General features: G+C 40.0%; 1 protein-coding gene across 2 annotated transcripts in view; it reads left to right on the forward strand.

Moving 5' to 3' along the window:
* The window catches only part of vcana (versican a), a 39,022-nt gene that overhangs the window by 12,213 nt on the left and 3,644 nt on the right, over positions 1–23,165 (forward strand). For both annotated transcript variants that reach the window (XM_048189133.1, XM_048189134.1), the window contains exons 8-12: positions 1,584–18,404; positions 18,534–18,647; positions 19,160–19,273; positions 21,907–22,065; positions 22,222–22,304. In XM_048189133.1, the coding sequence (XP_048045090.1) occupies positions 1,584–18,404; positions 18,534–18,647; positions 19,160–19,273; positions 21,907–22,065; positions 22,222–22,304 (17,291 nt within the window). The remainder of the gene's footprint in view (positions 1–1,583; positions 18,405–18,533; positions 18,648–19,159; positions 19,274–21,906; positions 22,066–22,221; positions 22,305–23,165) is intronic.

A 23,165-nucleotide genomic window follows, 5' to 3' on the forward strand; every position in this document is an offset into this window, starting at 1 on the left:
TCTAATTGGCTGCCAATGATTTTATCATTCATCAGCTGAAAAAAAAAAAAATAAAAATCATTGATTCCAACAATACTATTCCTCTGTGTTGTTATCTCTATAGCTGGGTTGTGGACTTCCCTAGTCTTATAGAATTAATGATTATTTAATCTTCATAATTATTGTTATAGTTATCATCCTTGGTGTGGCCCTTAACAGTGCTGTCCAGGGTCCTAAAAAGTTTGGCTCTATACATTGAAAATGTATATAGAGAGACATTTAGCAGTACCCAAAATCCCTAATTTTGTCAAGCTCCGAGTACTTGGCACTTCCTTGGTACTATCAAAACATGCTGGGATGAATTTACAATTGAGCAATTTTGAAACTCAAGGGCAGAAACCATTATCTACACTACACCACTGGTGAAGCATAAGTTGGTTGGTTTGATCTGTTAATGACAGACTGTTTGCCTCTATTTGGCATGTTTTCAGTACAGATGATGTGGATCCATTTAGTTTAGAGAGCTGTTTATTAGGGGATGGCCTAGCAAATCTGTTCTCCCAGCAATTTCTGTCAGTGACTGCAGGCTTGGCAGAACTAGGCTTTGGACCCTTACCATCATAAACATAGAGTTCTGTTAGTGCACTGATGTCTGGACACTACAACATGGCTGATGTCATCTCTACAGCAGAGTCTCATCTGTATAGAGACGGCTAAGTAAGTGGTAGTAAAGAGAATGTGAGCATTGCATTCTTCCGTTGGCCTACTTGTTTGCTTGTAAGAAATAAGCATAAGACCAAAGGAAAGCATGGGTGTAATAATGATATATTACACATTTTATGTCAAAATATTATGACACAAAGATTAAACTAATGAATTCAGGACATTACCCAGGATGCTTAGACCAGTGAGGTAATGATTTAGGTACAAAAGCACATTTGTGCTTGCTTTCAGCCCTATGCACTGCTCTCCTTTTTGAGCATGCTCCAGCTTGTTTTAACAGATGCATAAATTGATGCTGGGACCTTTGAGTTTGACCATTCCCCTGTGTCTAAAAGTTTGGCTATAGGCAAACAAATGAGAAAGTTTTTTTCTGTCGGTCTAAACTCCTGTTGGCTTAACCAGGTGTCTGCAGACATTAACCTCTATCCCTGCAGGTGTTCCCAACATCAGCTACTAATCTGGAAAGTTTGGCTTGTGGGAAATATTGGTCCTTTTCCAACCTTGAAATGTATATCAGTAGCTGTGTGGGATGTTTATATGATATGACCAATGTTGCTGTAAGATAAAATGATAGATCTGGTTGATATGTAGGGCTTTAGTCAAGAAGGAAACGGATGTCTGTCTTTCTCTGGGCTCTGATGACAGTCACAACAAGGACATTTTGTTAACAGGATCAGTTGTTGTGAGGTCTGTTAGTGTGCATGCAAAGAAAAGGTCAATTATGTTGTTGGTTGTAAGGATCCAGTATATAACTTAGGTAGTATATAAGCCTTGAGGTTTGATGATAATAGATTAACTGTGTTGAATTTCAGTTCAGCTTCCTTTCAGTTTATATTCCAAATCTCATGTTTCTTTGATTGTTCTCCCTGTTTTTTTAACAGTTAATCAAAGCCTGATCCATTTTGGAGAACAACATCCTCATATTCCCCAGTTGGTAGAGATTCCTGAGATACCTGATGATCGGGAGACTGTTGTGTCAAGTGGGGATTTTTTGTCCTCTCCAGACATGTCCATGACCCCAACAGTCAGCTTCATAAACGGCAAGCTTGAAGTGACACTTCATCCTAAAGATGTGGCAGAAGAAGTTAGAGGAGACACATTTGGAAGTGATTCCCTTGGAGAAAATAACTTAAGTGAACAAACAGAAACAACATTTGAAGTTGATAGTTCATTAGTGGAGGTTGGCAGAACACCACATGAATCATTGGTGTCGGGATCTTCATTGGTGTCCCCCTTGTTTTCCACAACCCTTGATCCAGACATTGATTTTGGTCTAGGAGGATTAGTAGTAGAATCAACTCCGCCATCATCTCCTATAGCAATTAGTGAAGAGGAGATGCTAATATCTGAAGGAACTGTCATTCCAAGCATTTCATCCTCCATCACTGAAAAACAACCTTTTGCAAAATCAATACACCCAGCAGTATCAACAAATATTCCTTTGGATCAAGATGACACTACTAAATCATCTATATCTCTTTCAGTGCACAGTACTAGCTCAATAACAAAAGACAAAGCCAAAGTTACAGCTGCTACAACACAGGTCATGGGAATGACAACTCAGAAAGATGATTTGACTAAAACGACAACACCCACAGATGTTTCTGCCCTAGAGTCTACTTCTGGACATATGGACCACTTGGATACATATGAAGCAGGCGTAAGTGTTCAGACACCTCAAGTGTTCACTTTGACGCTACCAACTCAAGTATCGAGTACAACAACAAGTAAACTGGACATAACATTTACACTTAGACCATCATCGAGTGAGAGAACCAAGAATTTAGAGATGACCACAGCAAAAGATGAGCTTTCACCATCACACTTTTCTTCAGTTTTACAATCTTCAGAGTCAGAAGCTTCAGGAGATGAGACATCTTACATGTTTAGCACCACAACAATAAGTTCTGCATTAGATACAATGACCAAATCAGTCCAAGAGCTCAACAAAACCACAAAAACAATCTCAGTGTCCAGCTCAACAGACACTGAGCCTACAAGAGATCAGAGAACTGAGATACATAGTAGAGAACCTGTTTCCTCTCCTGACTCTACTTCATCAAGCACAATACATACATTCAGCACTAGGGAATCAACAGGACGAACATTCACAAGTCAAGATATTACATCACATACAGCAACAAACACAGCTTCTGTGGTGGAGGACAAAGAGCTGTCAGCAAAACCATCTGAGTCCACTGTCATTGATGTTTCAGGCACTCTGTTCTCCGCCACTGAACATTTAGATGAGAAACTAGCTGAAAGCACTCTCACATTGACTTCAGAGAAGACAACTGCCAAAAATGTGTTGTCACCAAGTTCCTCATTGTACACCACAAGCAAATCATACCAAGAACTCACCAAAACAGCATCTGACACAACAGAAACAACCACTGTACCCAGTACATCAGATGCTGAAATCAGAAGAGATGAGACAACTGAGGCACATAAAGAACATGTTTCCTCTCTTGACTCTACTAAAACTAGCACAGTACATATATTTACACCATTGAGTACTGGGGACTCAACAGAAAAAACATTAACAAGTCAAGATATTACATCACAAAAATCAACAGCAAGTGTGAAAGAGGTATTACATCCCAGCTCAACTGATGCCAAGGCTACAAGAGAGCAGACAATTGAGGCACAAAGTAGAGAACCTTTTTCCTCTCTTGACTTTACTGTAACTAGTACCGCACATACATTTACATCATTAAGCACTGGGTACTTAATGGAACCAACAGTCATTAGTAAAGATATTACATCAAATACAGCAACAACCACAGCGACTGTGATTGAGGACAAAGAGCTTTCAGCAAAACCATCTGAGTCCACCGTCATTGATGTTTCTGAGTTTCTGTTCTCTACAACAAAAACAGAATATATGGATGAAAAATCACATGAAACCACAACAATTTCACAGAAGACTACTGCCAAAGAAGCTCTTACACAATCAAATTTTTTTTCAAGCTTGCCATTAACAGAGTCTGAAGCATCAGGAGATGAGACCTCTGAAATGATTAGCAAAGATTTCACAACCAGTTCCTCACTTCGTACTACAATAAAATTAGATGAAACAACAGAAACATTCTCAGTGTCCACCTCATCAGATGTTGTAGTTACACAAGATCAGACAACTGAGGCACATAGTAGAGAACCTGTTTCCTCTCTTGACTCTACTGAAATTAGTACAGGACACACATTAACATCACTGAGCACTGAGCACTCAACAGAAAGAACAGTCACAAGTCAAGATGTTACTTCACATCCAGCAACAACCACAGCGACTGTTATGGAGGAAAGAGAGCTGTCAGCAAAACCATCTGAGTCCACCATTATGGATGTTTCAGAGACTCTTTTCTCCTCTGCTCAGACTGAACAATTAGATAAGACATTATCTGAAAGCACTGTCACAATGACCTCCGAGAAGACAACTGCCAAAGATTTGCTGTCACCCTCAAGTTTTTCTTCAAGCTTGCCATTAACAGAGTCTGAAGCATCAGGAGATGACACATCTGATATGTTTAGCAAAGATTTCACAACCAGTTCCTCACTTCATACTACAAGAAAATCCGATGAAGATCTCATTAAAGCACCATCTGAAACAACAGAAACAATCTCAGTGTCCACCTCATCAGATGCTGTAGTTAGACAAGATCAGACAACTGAGGCACATAGTAGAGAACCTGTTTCCTCTCTTGACTCTACTGAAATTAGTACAGGACACACATTAACATCACTGAGCACTGAGCGCTCAAAAGAAAGAACAGTTATAAGTGAAGGTATTACATCGCATACAGCAACAACCACAGCGACTGTTATGGAGGAAAAAGAGCTGTCAGCAAAACCATCTGAGTCCACCATTATTGATGTTTCAGAGACTCTGTTATCATCTGCTCAGACTGAACATTTAGACAAAATATTATCTGAAAGTACTGTCACCATGACCTCAGAGATGACAACTGCCAAAGATGTTCTGTCACCCTCAAGTTTTTTTTCAAGCTTGCCATCAACAGAGTCTGAAGCATCAGGAGATGACACATCTGATATGTTTAGGAAAGAGTTCACAGCAACAAGTTCACTGTACACCACAAGCAAATCAGACAAAGAACTCACCAAAACCACAGGAACAATCTCATTGTCCAGCTCATCAGACACAGTGGCTACAAGAGAACAGACACCTGAGATGCATAGTAGTGAACCTGTTTCCACTCTTGACTCTACTGTAACTAGTACCATACATACATTGACATCATTGAGCACTGGGATCTCAACAGAACAGACAGTCACAAGTCAAGATGTTACTTCACATACAGCAACAACCACCACAGTGACTGTTATGGAGGAAAAAGAGCTGTCAGCAAAACCATCTGAGTCTACCATTATTGATGTTTCAGAGACTCTTTTCTCCTTTACTCAGACTGAACAATTAGACAAGACATTATCTGAAAGCACTGTCACAATGGCCTCAGAGATGACAACTGCCAAAGATTTGCTGTCACCCTCAAGTATTTTTTCAAGCTTGCCATTAACAGAGTCTGAAGCATCAGGAGATGACACATCTGATATGTTTAGCAAAGATTTCACAACCAGTTCCTCACTTCATACTACAAGAAAATCAGATGAAGATCTCACTAAAACACCATCTGAAACAACAGAAACAATCTCAACGTCCACCTCATCAGATGCTGTAGTTAGACAAGATCAGACAACTGAGGCACACAGTAGAGAACCTGTTTCATCTCTTGACTCTACTGAAACTAGTACAGTACATACATTAACATCACTGAGCACTGAGTGCTCAACAGAAAGAACAGTTATAAGTGAAGGTATTACATCACATACAGCAACAACCACAGCGACTGTTATGGAGGACAAAGAGCTGTCAGCAAAACCATCTGAATCCACCATTATTGATGTTTCAAAGACTATGTTATCATCTGCTCAGACTGAACATTTAGACAAAATATTATCTGAAAGCACTGTCACCATGACCTCAGAGATGACAACTGCCAAAGATGTTCTGTCACCATCAAGGTTTTTTTCAAGCTTGCCATCAACAGAGTCTGAAGCATCAGGAGATGACACATCTGATATGTTTAGGAAAGAGTTCACAATAACAAGTTCATTGTACACCACAAGCAAATCAGACAAAGAACTCACCAAAACCACAGGAACAATCTCATTGTCCAGCTCATCAGACACAGCGGCTACAAGAGAACAGACAACTGAGACGCATAGTAGTGAACCTGTTTCTACTCTTGACTCTACTGTAACTAGTACTGTACATACACTGACATCTTTGAGCACTGGGATCTCAACACGACGAACAGTCACAAGTCAAGATGTTACTTCACATACAGCAACAACCACAGCGACTGTTATGGAGGACAAAGAGCTGTCAGCAAAACCATCTGAATCCACCATTATTGATATTTCAAAGACTATGTTATCATCTGCTCAGACTGAACATTTAGACAAAATATTATCTGAAAGCACTGTCACCATGACCTCAGAGATGACAACTGCCAAAGATCTGCTGTCACCCTCAGGTATTTTTTCAAGCTTGCCATTAACAGAGTCTGAAGCATCAGGAGATGGCACATCTGATATGTTTAGCGAAGATGTCACAACCAGTTCCTCACTTCATACTACAAGAAAATCAGATGAAGATCTCACTAAAACACCATCTGAAACAACAGAAACAATCTCAGTGTCCACCTCATCAGATGCTGTAGTTACACAAGATCGGACAACTGAGGCACACAGTAGAGAACCTGTTTCCTCTCTTGACTCTACTGTAACTAGCACAGTATATACATTAACATCACTGAGCACTGAGCACTCAACAGAAGGAACAGTTATAAGTGAAGGTATTACATCACATACAGCAACAACCACAGTGACTGAGGACAAAGAGCTGTCAGCAAAACCATCTGAATCCACCATTATTGATGTTTCAAAGACTATGTTATCATCTGCTCAGACTGAACATTTAGACAAAATATTATCTGAAAGCACTGTCACCATGACCTCAGAGATGACAACTACCAAAGATGTTCTGTCACCATCAAGGTTTTTTTCAAGCTTGCCATCAACAGAGTCTGAAGCATCAGGAGATGACACATCTGATATGTTTAGGAAAGCGTTCACAACAACAAGTTCATTGTACACCACAAGCAAATCAGACAAAGAACTCACCAAAACCACAGGAACAATCTCATTGTCCAGCTCATCAGACACAGCGGCTACAAGAGAACAGACACCTGAGACGCATAGCAGTGAACCTGTTTCTACTCTTGACTCTACTGTAACTAGTACTGTACATACACTGACATCTTTGAGCACTGGGATCTCAACAGGACGAACAGTCACAAGTCAAGATGTTACTTCACATACAGCAAAAACCACAGCAACTGTTATGGAGGAAAGAGAGCTGTCAGCAAAACCATCTGGGTCCACCGTTATTGATGTTTCAGAGACTATTTTCTCCTCTGCTCAGACTGAACATTTAAGCAAGACATTTTCTAAAAGCACTGTCACAGTGACCTCAGAGATGACAACTGCCAAAGACTTGCTGTCACCGTCAGGTATTTTTTCAAGCTTGCCATTAACAGAGTCTGAAGCATCAGGAGATGGCACATCTGATATGTTTAGCAAAGATTTCACAACCAGTTCCTCACTTCATACTACAAGAAAATCAGATGAAGATCTCACTAAAACACCATCTGACACAACAGAAACAATCTCAGCGTCCACCTCATCAGATGCTGTAGTTACACAAGATCAGACAACAGAGGCACACAGTAGAGAACCTGTTTCCTCTCTTAACTCTACTTCATCAAGCACAGCACACACAATAACATCACAGAGCACTGAGCACTCAACAGGAAGAACAGTCACAAGTCAAGATGTTACTTCACATACAGCAACAACCACAGTGACTGTTATGGAGGCAAGAGAGCTGTCAGCAAAACCATCTGAGTCCACCATTGTTGATGTTTCAGAGACTCTTTTCTCCTCTGCTCAGACTGAACATTTAGACAAGACATTATCTGAAAGTACTGTCACAGTGCCCTCAGAGAAGGCAACTGTCAAAGAAGCTTTTATACCATCAAGTTTTTCTTTAAGCTTGCCATCAACAGGGTTTGAAGGTTCAGGAAATGAGACCTCTGATATGTTTATTAAAGATGTTACAACGACAAGTTCTTCAATTTATACTGCAACCAAATCGGACCAAGAACTTACCGAAACACCATCTGACAAAGCAGAAATTGTAGTGTTCAGCTCAACAGATGCTGAAGCTACAAGAGATCAGACAACTGAGGCGCATAGTAAAGAACTTGTTTCCACTATTGACTCTACTGAAACTAGAGCAGTACATGAATTTACATGGAGCACTCGGGAGTCAACAGGAAGATCAGTCACAAGTGAAGATATTACATCAAATACAACAACAACCACAGTGACTGTGATGGAGGACAAAGATCTGTCAGCAAAACCATCTGAGTCCACCATCATTAATGCATCAGAGACTCTGTTCTCCTCTGCTCAGACTGAACATTTAGACAAGATATTATCTGAAAGCACTGTCACAATGACCTCAGAGATGACAACTGCCAAAGATATTTTGTCACCATCAAGTTTTTTTTCAAGCTTGCCATTAACAGAGTCTGAAGCATCAGGAGATGACACATCTGATATGTTTAGCAAAGATTTCACAACCAGTTCCTCACTTCATACTACAAAAAAATCAGATGAAGATCTCATTAAAACACAATCTGAAACAACAGAAACAATCTCAGCGTCCACCTCATCAGATGCTGTAGTTACACAAGATCAGACAACAGAGGCACACAGTAGAGAACCTGTTTCATCTCTTGACTCTACTGTAACTAGCACAGTACATACATTAACATCACTGAGCACTGAGCACTCAACAGGTAGAACAATCACAAGTCAAGATGTTACTTCACATACAGCAACAACCACAGCGACTGTTATGGAAGACGAAGAGCTGTCATCAAAACCATCTGAGTCCACCATTATTGATCTTTCAGAGACTCTGTTCTCCTCTGCTCAGACTGAACATCTAGAAGATAAATTATCTGAAAGCACTGTTGCTATGACCTCAGAGAAGACAACTGCCAAAAATCTGTTGTCTCCAAGCTCCCCATTGTACACTACAAGCAAATCAGACCAAGAACTCACCAAAACCACAGGAACAATCTCATTTTCCAGCTCGTCAGACACAGCAGTTACAAGAGATCAGACAACTGAGACACATAGTAAAGAACCTGTTTCTACTCTTGACTCTTCTGTAACTAGTACTGTACATACATTTACAGCATTGAACACTGGCATTTCAACAGGGAGAACAGTCACAAGTCAAGATGTTACTTCACATACAGCAACAACCACAGTGACTGTGATAGAGGACAAAGATCTTTCAGCAAAACCATCTGAGTCTACCATATTTGATGAGACTCTGTTCTCCTCTGCTCATACTGAACATTTAGACAAGATATTATCTGAAAACACTGTCACAATGACCTCAGAGATGACAACTGCCAAAGATGTGCTGTCACCGTCACATTTTTTTTCAAGCTTGCCATCAACAGAGTCTGAGACATCAGGAGATGATACCTCTGATATTTTTAGCAAAGAATTCGTGACAAGTTCATTTTACATCACAAGCAAATCAGACCAAGAACTCACCAAAACAACAGAAACAATCTTAGTGTCCAGCTCATCAGATGCAGTGGCTACAAGAGATCAGACAACTGAGGCACATAGTGGCGAGCCTGTTTCCACTCTTGATTCTACTGTAACTAGTACAATGCATACATTTACATCATTGAGCACTGTGGACTCAAAAGGGCAGACCGCCTCAACTGAAGATATTATGTCACATACAGCAACAACCACAGTGACTATTATAGAGGACAAAGAGCTGTCAGCAAAACCATCTGAATCCACCATCATTGATGTTTCAGAGACTCTTTTCTCCTCTGCTCAGACTGAACATTTAGACAAGACATTATCTGAAAGTACCGTCACAATGACCTCAGAGAAGACAACTGTCAAAGACGCTCTTTCATCGTCAAGTTTTTCTTTAAGCTTGCCATTAACAGAGTCTGAAGGTTCAGGAAATGATATCTCTGATATGTTTATTAAAGAGATCACAACGACAAGTTCTTCAATTTATACTGCAACCAAATCAGAACAAGAACTTACCAAAACATCACCTGACAAAGCAGAAATCTCAGTGTCCAGCTCAACAGATGCTGAAGCTACAAGAGATCAGACAACTGAGGCGCATAGTAAAGAAACTGGTTCCACTCTTGACTCTACTGAAACTAGTACTGTACATACGATTACACTGAGCACTGGAGACTCAACAGGAGGAACAGTCACAAGTCAAGATGTTACATCACATACATCAACAACCACAGCGACTGTGATGGTGGACAAAGAGCTGTCAGCAAAACCATCTGAGTCCACCATTATTGATGTTTCAGAGACTCTGTTCTCCTCTGCTCAGACTGAACATTTAGACAAAATATTTTCTGAAAGTACTGTCACAATGACCTCAGAGAAGACAACTGCCAAAGATGTTCTGTCACCATCAAGGTTTTTTTCAAGCTTGCCATTAACAGAGTCTGAAGCATCAGGAGATGACACCTCTGAAATTTTTATCAAAGATTTCACAACCAGTTCCTCACTTCATACTACAAGAAAATCAGATGAAGATCTCACCAAAATACCATCTGACACAACAGAAACAATCTCAGTGTCCACCTCATCAGATGCTGTAGTTACACAAGATCAGACAACAGAGGCACATAGTAGAGAACCTGTTTCCTCTCTTGACTCTACTATATCAAGCACAGTAAACACAATAACATCACAGAGCACTGAGCACTCAACAGGAAGAACAGTCACAAGTCAAGATGTTACTTCACATACAACAACAACCACAGTGACTGTTATGGAAGACAAAGAGCTGTCAGCAAAACCATCTGAGTCCACCATTATTGATGTTTCAGAGACTCTTTTCTCCTCTGCTCAGACTGAACATTTAGACAAAATATTTTCTGAAAGTACTGTCACAATGACCTCAGAGATGACAACTGCCAAAGATATTTTGTCACCAAGTTTTTTTTCAAGCTTGCCATTAACAGAGTCTGAAGCATCAGGAGATGGCACATCTGATATGTTTAGCAAAGATTTCACAACCAGTTCCTCACTTCATACTACAAGAATCTCAGATGAAGATCTCACCAAAACACCATCTGAAACAACAGAAACAATCTCAGCGTCCACCTTGTCAGACGTTGTAGTTACACAAGATCAGACAACTGAGGCACATGGTAGAGAACCTGTTTCCTCTCTTGACTCTACTGAAATTAGTACAGGACACACATTAACATCACAGAGCACTGAGCGCTCAACAGGACAAACATTCACAAGTCAAGATATTACTTCACATCCAGCAACAACCACAGTGACTGTTATGGAGGACAAAGAACTGTCAGCAAAACCATCTGAGTCCGCCATTATTGATGTTTCAGAGACTCTGTTCTCCTCTGCTCAGACTGAACATTTAGACAAAATATTTTCTGAAAGTACTGTCACAATGACCTCAGAGATGACAACTGCCAAAGATATTTTGTCACCATCAAGTTTTTTTTCAAGCTTGCCATTAACAGAGTCTGAAGCATCAGGAGATGACACATCTGATATGTTTAGCGAAGATTTCACAACCAGTTCCTCACTTCATACTACAAGAAAATCAGATGAAGATCTCATTAAAACACCACCTGAAACAACAGAAACAATATCAGTGTCCACCTCATCAGATGCTGTAGTTACACAAGATCAGACAACTGAGGCACATAGTAGAGAACCTGTTTCCTCTCTTGACTCTACTGAAATTAGTACAGGACATACATTGACATCATTGAGCACTGAGGACACAAATGGACAAACAGTCTCAAGTGAAGTTATTACATCACATACAACAACACTGTCACCATCAAGTTCTTCTTCAAGTTTGCTATCAACAGAGATTGAAGCTTCAGTATATGACACATCTGAGGACAATAAGTTCACAACAAGTCCTTCATTGTACACCACAACCAGATCAGACCTAGATCTCAACAAAACCAAAGCAACAATCTCAGAGTCCAGCTCAACAGATGCTGAGGTGACAAGAGATAAAACTGATCACTCGACAGTAAAAGACTTTGCAACAACAGGTTCTTCATTGTACAGCACAACCAAATCAGACCAGGCATTCACTAAAACACCATCTGACACAGCAGAAACATTCTCAGTGTCCAACTCAACAGATGCTGAAGCTACAAGAGGTCAGACTGATGCACATAGTAGAGAACCTGTTTCCTCTCCTGACTCTCCTGTAACTAGCACAGAACATCCATTTACATCAAGCACTGGGGACTCAACAGGTCAAACAGTCACAAGTCAAGATATCATATCACATAAGGCAACAGCAGCTGTGTTGGAGGACGAAAAGCTGTCTGCAAAACCATCTGAATCCACTGTCACTGATGTTTCAGAGACTCTTTTCTCCTCTGCTCAGCCTGGACATTTTGGTACTTTCACAAGTACAATTATACCAAAGAGGACAACATCCAAAGATGTTCTGTCACTGTCAAGTTTTACTTCCGTTTTGCCATCTTCAGAGTATGATGGTTCAGGAGATGACACCTCTAATATGTTCAGTAAAGAGTTCACAACAAGCTCTTCACTTCATATTACAATTAAATCAGATGATGAAATCACCAGAACTACAACTCCTGTTAAAATGCAAACGGAGCAAGCTTCCACACTAGACCTTTCCACAGCACCTTCTACAGACATGACAAATACAAGCGCTGTGTGGACTTCAACTCATGTAGAGATCCCAAGAATTCAGCCAACAGAGAGACATCAAACAGAATCCCTTTCCACATTTCCCTCTACCATCTCAGATGAAAAATTTCAGGAGGAGGTTTCAAGTGATGAAGGCAGAATTACACAGACAACTAAATCATATGATCATTATATTGTAGCCACTGATGAGGCAGAAATTCATGAGACTGACCAAACATCAAAACCAGTGAGGTCTGAAAGTTCTTCACATTCCACGTCATCCACAACAGAATTGTTTTCTAACACAGTCCAAACAGTAATTACAGACACAACTTCTGAACAAGGCAGTGGAGACATATCTGAAAATGAAGTAGCTGAAGATAGTGGTTCTGGTGAGATATCTTCTGCTGTTGTAGAATCAATTCCTCCTCAAGTTACACCATCAGAGGACAAGACAACTGTTATTGGTTATGAGTCAATTGCTTCTTCTGGAGTGCAGTCATCAGAAAATATAACTGCAAGAATAGATGTTAAAACAGCTGTGAGTGGAGAAGCTAGATCAAGCTCATTTTTTACTCTTACCACATCTCCCTCATCTATGATCAAAACAGTCACAAGTCAAGAGGTCATGACACCCAAGATTGTCTCCTCAGCAACTGAATTTGAATCAAGTTACACAACAACACAGCCTGTTAGTACACAATTCACAGAGTCTGTGGTTGCCACCCACACAGCCCCAGAGTCTTCCAGACCTTCTCATACTATTACAGAATCACAGTTGACTAGACAGACTACAGAATCAAGTCATACTGCAATTGGATCAAGTAAACTTAGCCACACTTCAGTGGCAACAGTTGAATCTGGTCATACTGTACCTTCAGCTATCCAAACAACTCCTGGTTCTTTTAAGCACAGCCAAACATCAACAGTCACTGAAAGTTACAAAGCGACTTCAGCTCCTCTCAGGACAAGAACAATGTTTACATCACCTTCTAGCAAAAGCCATAGCAGGCACACAACAATCTCATCTGTAGATTCAGAGGATGACAGAACAGATGAAGAAGGATCAGGGGAGCCTCCTGTCATGCATGTTTCATCAGCAGCCATAAAAACTCAGACTGGTTCTCCTACAGTTCATATAACCAGCACTGGCTTTACAGAACTTGACAGGGACATCACTGTAACACAAAGCTTGAGCTCCGTCACATCTGCCTTTGTAGACAGAGAGGGCTCTGGTATTGTTGAAGATGACCAGGAAACCACTCAACTAGAGGGTTCTGGTGAGGAGGACAGAGCGAGTTCAACAGCTGAAATGTATGATAATTATACTGTGGCCACAGATAAGGCAGAACTCAGTGAGTCTTATCACACATCAGAGCCAGTAAGTTTTTCAGGTTCCCCCCATTCCACATCTTTTACGACTGAAATATCCCCAGCAGATCTTGAGTCACAGCCACAGAGAACTGAAACCGCACCTGCTCCAGTTGTGTCAAGCACATCTGAAACTTCATCAGTGTCAGAGACACAAAAGAGTACCTTAAAGCCAAGTACTCCAGAAATCAACTTGAATGAGTTTTCATTATCAACCACAAAGGATGACAAGGAATTTTCTTCACCCGGAGATCCTACTGATGAGATATCCAAAACACCAACAACTAAGTCATATGAGGACCTAACTGTTAGAACTGATGAAGCAGAAGTATATGAAACTGAGGAGAAAACTCAAGTCAACTTAGGTTTCTCAAGTGCTGCATCTGTCACTGGCAGTACAGATTTCATACATCAGACAACTTTATCCCCATTTTCCTCATTCCTGAGCTCCACTCAGTCAACTGTAACATTTACAACTTCACTTTCAGACGATGGCAGTGGGGAAGACTCAACAGAGCGGGATGGAGCAGAAGATGATGGATCAGGTGATGACATAACTCCTGTGACATCGTCACCTTTGCTCTCAAAGATGACAGAAACAACGATTAGCATGACACCCTTTAGTTCAGTCAGCAGTGGACAAGACAGTACAGACAAAGTTGTTTCACACAGAACCACAACACCTCAAATGCAGAGTGTGTTCTCAAGCACAAATGCTGAAGGTTTCACTCTGGTCTCAGAGACAGCACAGACAGAGCAGGAACCTTCTGGTGGTTCTGTTTCAGAGTCAACATCCACTAGCTTCACTGGTCCCGAAACACATTCTGATGTGGTAATCAGCCACACTGCATTGCCTTCTTTAGTGCCTTCTCAAGGTCCTGTGTCCACCCCTACTCCATCTGTCTTCTCTAAGGACAATGCTGATAAGCAAGTCTCTTCTACAAACCCAGTCTTAATATTCACAGAGGAGGAAGATGAAGATAAGCTGTTTTCAACTGTAACAGAGAGTATGAGAGATCATAGCATCAAACCAGATGTTACCAGTAAGGATGAAATAATCCTTGATGCAGATAAAATGTCTGTTTTAGAGCAGTCTTCACCTTTTGCCCCTACAATTGTTACAGAAGAAGCAGGTGGAGTAACCCCAGTTGTCATGATGGCACATCCCTCAAGCATTATGACAGAGGAACCAGAGGGATCTGGAACGGATGGCACCGAGTTACCTCAGTTACATATGTCATTTGAAACCTCTCCAGATGAGTTAATAGTTCAACAAACAACATCAACCCCAGACATCCTGCAGAGCAGTTCAACATATGTAGATGAGGAAACACAAGCAACACAAACAGAAACTCCTGAGGCTACCCATGCTGATGTAAATGAACACACAATAGATCGTCAGACCTCCACAGAATCCAAACAAGTTACAATGGAGACACTGACTGATGACTTCTCAGGAGTCACTGTGTCTACTGAAGATTATAATGTGAAAACATCCACTTTAACCCCCAAATCATCTCAAGTGTCCACAGACAAAGTCATAGAAATAATTTCAGCTGAAGAGGACCAATCTGAGGATGTTCTACACATTCAGATCCTATCAACAACGGCTTCCAAGACCAAAAAGGAAACAGTGTCACCAACAGCCATAGAAAGAAAGACAACACCACTACCCTTTCATACAATATCTTCTGAGGTGGAAGCTTCAAGTGAACTAACAGATCTATATGAACCAGTTCAAACAACTATGTCCAGTTACTCTTTCACTTCATCCATTGCTGTTACAACTAGTTCTCTATATGTTGATTCTGTTTCACCTGAAGAATCAATTTACTTTACTGGAAATGATGCAACATCAGGAGTGAATGTTTCTACACAACATTCAGATGAGATTACAGACTCTGAACAGTCAGTCTCTCCAGTATCAGATTTAAAAAGCACTGCATCCATCCATTCTGTATCAGATCAAACATCTGTCACAGATTCAGTAACAATACGTATGGATTTAGAAAGTATTAGCATGGCTGAACCTGTCAAAACCACTGCAAGTACATACACTGGAATGGCAGTAACATATGTGAAGGATTTATCAGCTGACACAGAGGAAACATTAGACATCACAAGTGTTGAAGGCATTGTACTAAGTAGTCCCTCTTCTGATAAGGTAATTCAGGGGAGTGAATTAACAAGCACAGATATATCATCTGGTATTTCAGAGGAAACCACAAGTGCACTATTTTCTTTAACAGATGATGGTTCAGGTGATCAGACTAATGAAATGTTTATAGGACAGCCTGATTCAACAGACTCCCCTTTAACAGCTGCAGTTTCATCATCTGTGGAGCCTGATATTGTGTTTCACTTATCAATGACCCCCTTGTCTGAAACAATCACAGTAACTGATGGGGAACCATATCAGCAAGCTTTGTCTGAGATGACAGGGACACATAAGCCCAACACAGACATCAGGACCGATGAAGATGTGCCGTTCCCATCAACAACCATTCCAACACACCTTATATCTGCATCAATAATTAATATGACTACGGGCATTGTAACATTAGTGGGGTCTCCTTCATCTACACCCATACCAGATCTGAGTGACAAAACAGAAACTCCGCTTTCCTCTGAGGAAGGGACAGATGACGTAATAGATTATGACACAAAAACTGAACCTTACAAAGTTGAGTCCATACCAGATGTCATGAACAAAACAGACATTGAGAATGAGACTGCCTTAGACATTAGCTCAGAAGATGTGACAAGCATTGATGACATCACCAAAACTGTAAGGGAGAAGAGCTTCACCACCTCACAGCCTGATGTTGAGACTGATTTTGAGACCATATCACAGCCTAAGTTTGAGACAAGCGTTGAGACCACCTCACAACCTGATGTCAAGACTGGTTTTGAGTCTACCTCAGAGTCTGAAGTTGAGACTAGCTTTGAGACCATCTCAGAATCAAAAATTGACATTGGCATTGAGACCACCTCACAGCCTGATGTTAAGACTGATTTTGAGACCACATCACAGCCTAAGTTTGAGACAAGCTTTGAGGCCACCTCACAGCCTGATGTTGAGACTGATTTTGAGACCATATCACAGCCTAAGTTTGAGACAAGCTTTGAGACCACCTCACAGCCTTATGTTGAGACTGGTTTTGAGTCTACCTCAGAGTCTGAAGTTGAGACTAGCTTTGAGACCATCTCAGAATCAAAAATTGACATTGGCATTGAGACTACCTCACAGCCTGATGTTAAGACTGATTTTGAGACCACATCACAGCCTAAGTTTGAGACAAGCTTTAAGGCCACCTCACAGCCTGATGTTGAGACTGATTTTGAGACCACATCACAGCCTAAGTTTGAGACAAGCTTTGAGACCACTTCACAGCCTGATGTTGAGACTGGTTTTGAGTCCACCTTAGAGTCTGAAGTTGAGACTAGCTTTGAGGCCATCTCAGAATCAAACATTGACATTGACATTGAGACCACCTCACAACCTGATGTTGAGACTGATTTTGAGACCACATCACAGCCTAAGTTTGAGACAAGCTTTGAGGCCACCTCACAGCCTGATGTTGAGACTGGTTTTGAGTCCACCTCAGAGTCTGAAGTTGAGACTAGCTTTGAGACCATCTCAGAATCAAAAATTGACATTGGCATTGAGACCTCCACAAAACCTGTGGAGGATAGTGCAACAAGTATTGATGGAAACACACAAGCAGAAGTTTTGAATACCAAGACCACCTCTCATCTTGACACTGAAAAAAGTGTTGAGATAACCATGCAACCAGAAATTGAGAGTGTCTCAAGAACTGACAGTGATGCCTCAGTCACCAGCTCTGGGGACATAAACACCATATCATCCAATAAGCAACACATCACAACAAGACTTTTTGATGTCACAGATGAACCAAGTTCTGCTTCTGTTAGTGAAGAAAAATCCTTGGAAGAAGAAAGAGTTGAGCATACAACCAAACCTGAACTATATGACACAGAAGTCAGGACCACTGCACAACCTCAATATTATGGTTCTGTAACTTCCAGTAGCTTGAAAAGCAGCTCAGAGGAGGATTCGGTTATGCCAGATATCCCATCATCTCATGAGGTTCAGGCAGTGATTCTGTCCACGGCAACAACCTCATATTTACTTCTGACACCTGAGACTGATGTAAAGATTGTCAGTAAGGAAACTGCCTCAAGGAAACAAGAGGCAGCTGGTCAGATAGAGGAAGCTCTAACTCTTGCAACTGAGATTCCTATTCAAGAAACAGAAGATCAAATGACACCCTCAGTGCCTACAACTCCGAGTGAGACTGCAACACCATTTGCTTCTTATCAAGATGTTTCTGAGGCCACTTTGGTTGAAAGCTCACCTCCAAGTTCACAGAATGAAAGCAGTCCAGCAGACCTTGCATACACAATGATTGGGCAAACAGTAGATATTGCAGGTAGGATGTAAACACTGTTTTAAAGACAAACTTAACAGAATTCATATACTGTACTTTCTATACCTATACCAATATACTTATTTTTCATGTGCATGATGATATGCCTATATCCTCCCTCTCTTATTGCAGGTGTTCACTCCTGTTCTGATGATGTTTGCTTGAATGGTGGTTCTTGTTTAAAAATAGGCGGTGCTCAGATCTGCAACTGTCCACCTGGATACACTGGTGAACAATGTGAACTAGGTATGCTGTATTAATATTTCATTTATTTATTAAAAGTGCACTATAATTTTGGGCTCTATGTTGCCATCTGTGGCCGAAACATGAAATTGCAAGCTACTTGCAACATTGTTTATTTTGCATCAGTTGTGCTTCGCAATGATGTTCTATGCAGATTAATCTGATAGTTTGAGCAAATAAGTAGCATATCTGATGCTATAGTGCCGGACCTTCTTTACTGTCTATGTACATGACGTAAATAGGCCAAGGCAAATACCAAATACAACCCAACAGCAAAATAAAATGATTATTGTAGACTTACTGTTGTGAATAGGGTTAGACAATTTTCAAACACTGTTTCAAATACTCATTTTTTTATGTACTCACTCAATAATAGGATTTTGTTCATTTTTACACACAAATATTTGGGTAGTGCACATTTAACTTATCACCATCTGTTTTTTCGAAATTATCTTAATGCACTTCAGTGCATTATTTACTAACCTTATTTTATTACTTATTTATTTATTTATTAGACATTGATGAATGTCACACAAACCCTTGTTGGAATGGAGGAACATGTATTGATGGCCTAAACTCATTCACCTGTGTATGTCTTCCGAGTTATGCAGGAGCACTGTGTGAGCAAGGTAAGATTATATTTATCATATAATCACTTGTTTGATTTCTTTACATATCAATTTTTAGATTCCATGAGAGAGGTAATCACTGTAGTCACAATACTAGATCTTTAAACTTGCTGATATTGTGTGAAGCTACTGTAGCCACTGAAGTTAACGTGGAGATTTATTGAGTGAACCTCTAAACTTTCGTATGAGGTAATTGCTAGACGACATATAACAGTCTGACTCACAGTTTGGTAGATTCTCATAGTTGATAGATTTTCATTTGATGTAAGAAACTGGGTGTGTTCCAAAACCATTTTATGCTAGCAGACAGACATAATGATGCTGTACTTTCCACTATTTAAGAGGATACCATTTCTCATAGCTCATTTAAGCAGAGCTGTTAAGACCATGACTCTTTCCCTTATTACACTGTAGACGTTGATTTACACTTTACATGAGTGAGATTACCTTCTTGAGAGGTTTATCCCCTTCAAACTATTACAAGTGCTTATAAACATTAAAATGTTTCATAAACTAAAATAATAATAAGATCAAAATCTCTCAAATCTCACATCTAACATTTGTCAGAAAAACAAAAAACAAATGTAAAAACTGATGTAATCTAAACTGATGTGTATTACCCTCTTGAACAAGATCTTTATCTTAAACTTAGCATTAACATTACATATATGATGAAGTGCCTCCTGTGTCTTCTCAGTGATTCAGCAGTCACTTAAAATATAAGTGGTTCAGGGGCCATTTACACAGAACTAATTTTTGCATTCCTCTGTGCTTCTTTTTCATTGTTTTTCTATGTAAACATGCGCTAGACAGACATGTTTGACCGCTGCGCCCGCGTTTGACTTTTTTTCTGTGTCATGTCTCACGCATGACACAGCATTCTAAAAACACTCTGTGAATGGCCCCTCAGAGTGTAACACAGTGTCCTAACCAGACGCAATGCCGCAACACGCGATAAAAGGTATCTTTTCCATGTTAATCTGAGTTTTTGTCCTAACCACCACGGCGGCGAGACACGAGACATTTTTAGAAATGGTTTCTATTTCTCCATGACATTGCGGCTGGAACAGCAACACAAAGTATTGCAATGATAATATAAGGTACTGTTTATATGCTTTATTTAACGTTAAAAGTGTCTAATGTGAATTTGAATATCATTCTGTGTTCCCAGCTTTTTAGCTGTAATGAAAACAACACTGGCTAATTCACCTCAGATCTTGAAAATAAATAAATGGCACAAGAATGTTCAAACTGTCAACTCAATGCAAACAAACAAGTGTATTCTATGACAAAGATTGTTTCAGTCACTCAGTATGTACTTTAAATAATGTTTAAATGGTGTAATATTTATGAATTTTACTATTTACTAACCCATTTCATTGTGTGCTCTTGCCGAGAGAGCCCACCCACACTCTCTTCTGATTGGCTGTGGTTTTTGATTGATTTTATCGCTTCTCATTTTCACGTCGCGTCCAGTGTGGACAGTCAGATTTCTTGTCGCTGGAATCTTATTGCGTTGCGTTTGGTTAAAAGCACAAATTGCATTGTTTAAAGAGAAAGCAGAAATGCGGAAGATTGCTGAATGCAATCTATGCAAATAAATTAATTATGTCATTAAAGTCATAAGCCAATGATGTTTCCTGTATTGTCATATATATTTTCACTGATATGTTATGCATCAGGATCTGCCATTTTCTCTCCTGTATGTTAATTTGCTGAAGGTTTAGAGATTCCCCCAATTAGTGGTTCTGTTAGGGCAAGTCTGCTGTAATCACAGTGATTTCAAACAAGCAATCAAAGCTATCAGCCTGATGTAGAGCTGTCCAGGGCTGGTCCGCAAACAGTCAGTAAGTGTGTTTACATGCACTTTAAAAGTTTGCTTTCAGTTGAGCTAAAACAATAATTTGTCTTTTCAAAATATCATGTGAACGCTTTAGTCCAACTGAAGTTGTACCAGCAGACACTGTAGCTCAAAAACCAGCTGTAGCTTGATTGTAACAGCATACATAAACATACTTACTGTTGATAGGACACACTTTAATTGCAAATTTAATGCAATCAAATGCTGAGGAACATTAAAATAATTTGTCAGCAAGACTAATAATTTGCAGATTTGATAATGCTTACATTAAAACTCTTTCAGTTTCCCAAAGTGGCTATTTGTTTTACAGAATTTACTTTGCTACATTATCTTTCTTGAACAATGCCTCAGAGCAAAGCATCCAATCTTCTCCACAGCACTGTAGACATTCTTATGCAAAAATGAATTGGCTTCCTGATATGATGGACACATGGGTGTAGCTCTTGCTCTAAGTGATCTTGTTGAACTGGCATGTAATTTAAAATGAGGATGAAAGAGAGTTATAACATTCCCTCAGGTCCAGTATGAGTGGGAAATCATTCTCACTTGAAAAGAGTGCCACTGAACAAAAAGAGGTTTGATTTATTGTACTGATAAGAACAGCCTCACAGTGTATGCCCAAAGGTAAGGACTAATAAAAAGAAATTGACAGTAGACAATATGAAGCACCTTTTTCCCCCACTTGCAACCACAGGATTATCTCAGCTTCAGGTTCTACATGTCAAGCTTGTGTGTAGTACATCAACAGTAATTCATACATGCTTTTTCACAGACACTGAAACATGCAGCTACGGCTGGCACAAGTTCCAGGGCCACTGCTACAAATACCTTCCCCATCGGCGTAACTGGGACACAGCAGAGCGTGAATGTCGTCTCCAGGGGGCACACCTTGCTAGTGTTTTGTCCCATGAGGAGCAGCAGTACATCAACCGTGAGTATACAGTACATACAAGTTATGGACATTCTGTCTAATATAATCAGCTCTAATTTACGCCTTCAGTTACATTTCCATGCAAACTAACAATGGTTATTTATGAGGAAGGATACTTTTCTAGTAAATTTACCTTGTTTCTCTCTCCTCTTGTAGGCCTTGGCCATGACTACCAGTGGATCGGTCTGAATGATAAGATGTTTGAGAATGATTTCCGGTGGACAGATGGTAGTGTTGTGGTAAGAACATTTTTCAAAACTTACTTATTAGTTACTAAAATATGTTTTGAAAGGATAGTGTTGATGCAAAGATTTATTAGTGAACAATCTGTTTATTTATAAAGTTTACTTGTATTTTCCATGATGTTTGAAGATATTTTTTTATTCTTTAAAAAGCTATAAAGTTAAGACACAAAGGGAATTTTAAGCAAGAATATGTAGATGAGAAAAAAGGAAAACAGAAGACATATGCAACCAACTCCCTGGTTCTAGAGTTGTTCCTCCATTGAACATGAAAGTAGCTAATTACAGTCGTTTAGTCCTGACTGGGCTCTCACTTCAAAGATAATGGCGGCATTTTGTGAGAAAGGGCCAAAACAGCCCTTGAGGGCAGGAGATAGGAGTTTTCATCTGTGGAAGTCCTCTCAGGACTGGAGGATAAAAATAAAATGAGTGGAGAGGAAGCTTACAGGTGTGGACAGGTAATGAAGGTGTGAAGGATGAGCAGCACCTGGAACAGGCTGCACTAGAGATAATCCAGACCTAAAATGAGAGTGGGTGACATTTCAATCCAGTTGGTATCAGTGAGGTGCTATAAACATATCTGCTGGAGTTTGCTTGCACTCTTATTCTATTCTGTATACAGAAGAGTTACTCTTTCAAGAGTTTGTTTCTTCATGCATTTAAGTATGTGCCATTGGAGTTATCCAGATGGTCAAAAATTGCATTACGTCAATTTCCAAGGAAGCGCACATTCCTTTTGTAAGAGGTTAATAACAGGACACGTAAGGCGAATCGTGTTTGAAGAAGGTAATATTCACAGGCTTGTTGAAAGATCATAGCTCCAACCTGTCTCAAATATAATTATGCTATTTCATATAT

This window comes from Megalobrama amblycephala, linkage group LG4 (assembly GCF_018812025.1).
Source record: "Megalobrama amblycephala isolate DHTTF-2021 linkage group LG4, ASM1881202v1, whole genome shotgun sequence".
NCBI lineage: Eukaryota > Metazoa > Chordata > Actinopteri > Cypriniformes > Xenocyprididae > Megalobrama > Megalobrama amblycephala.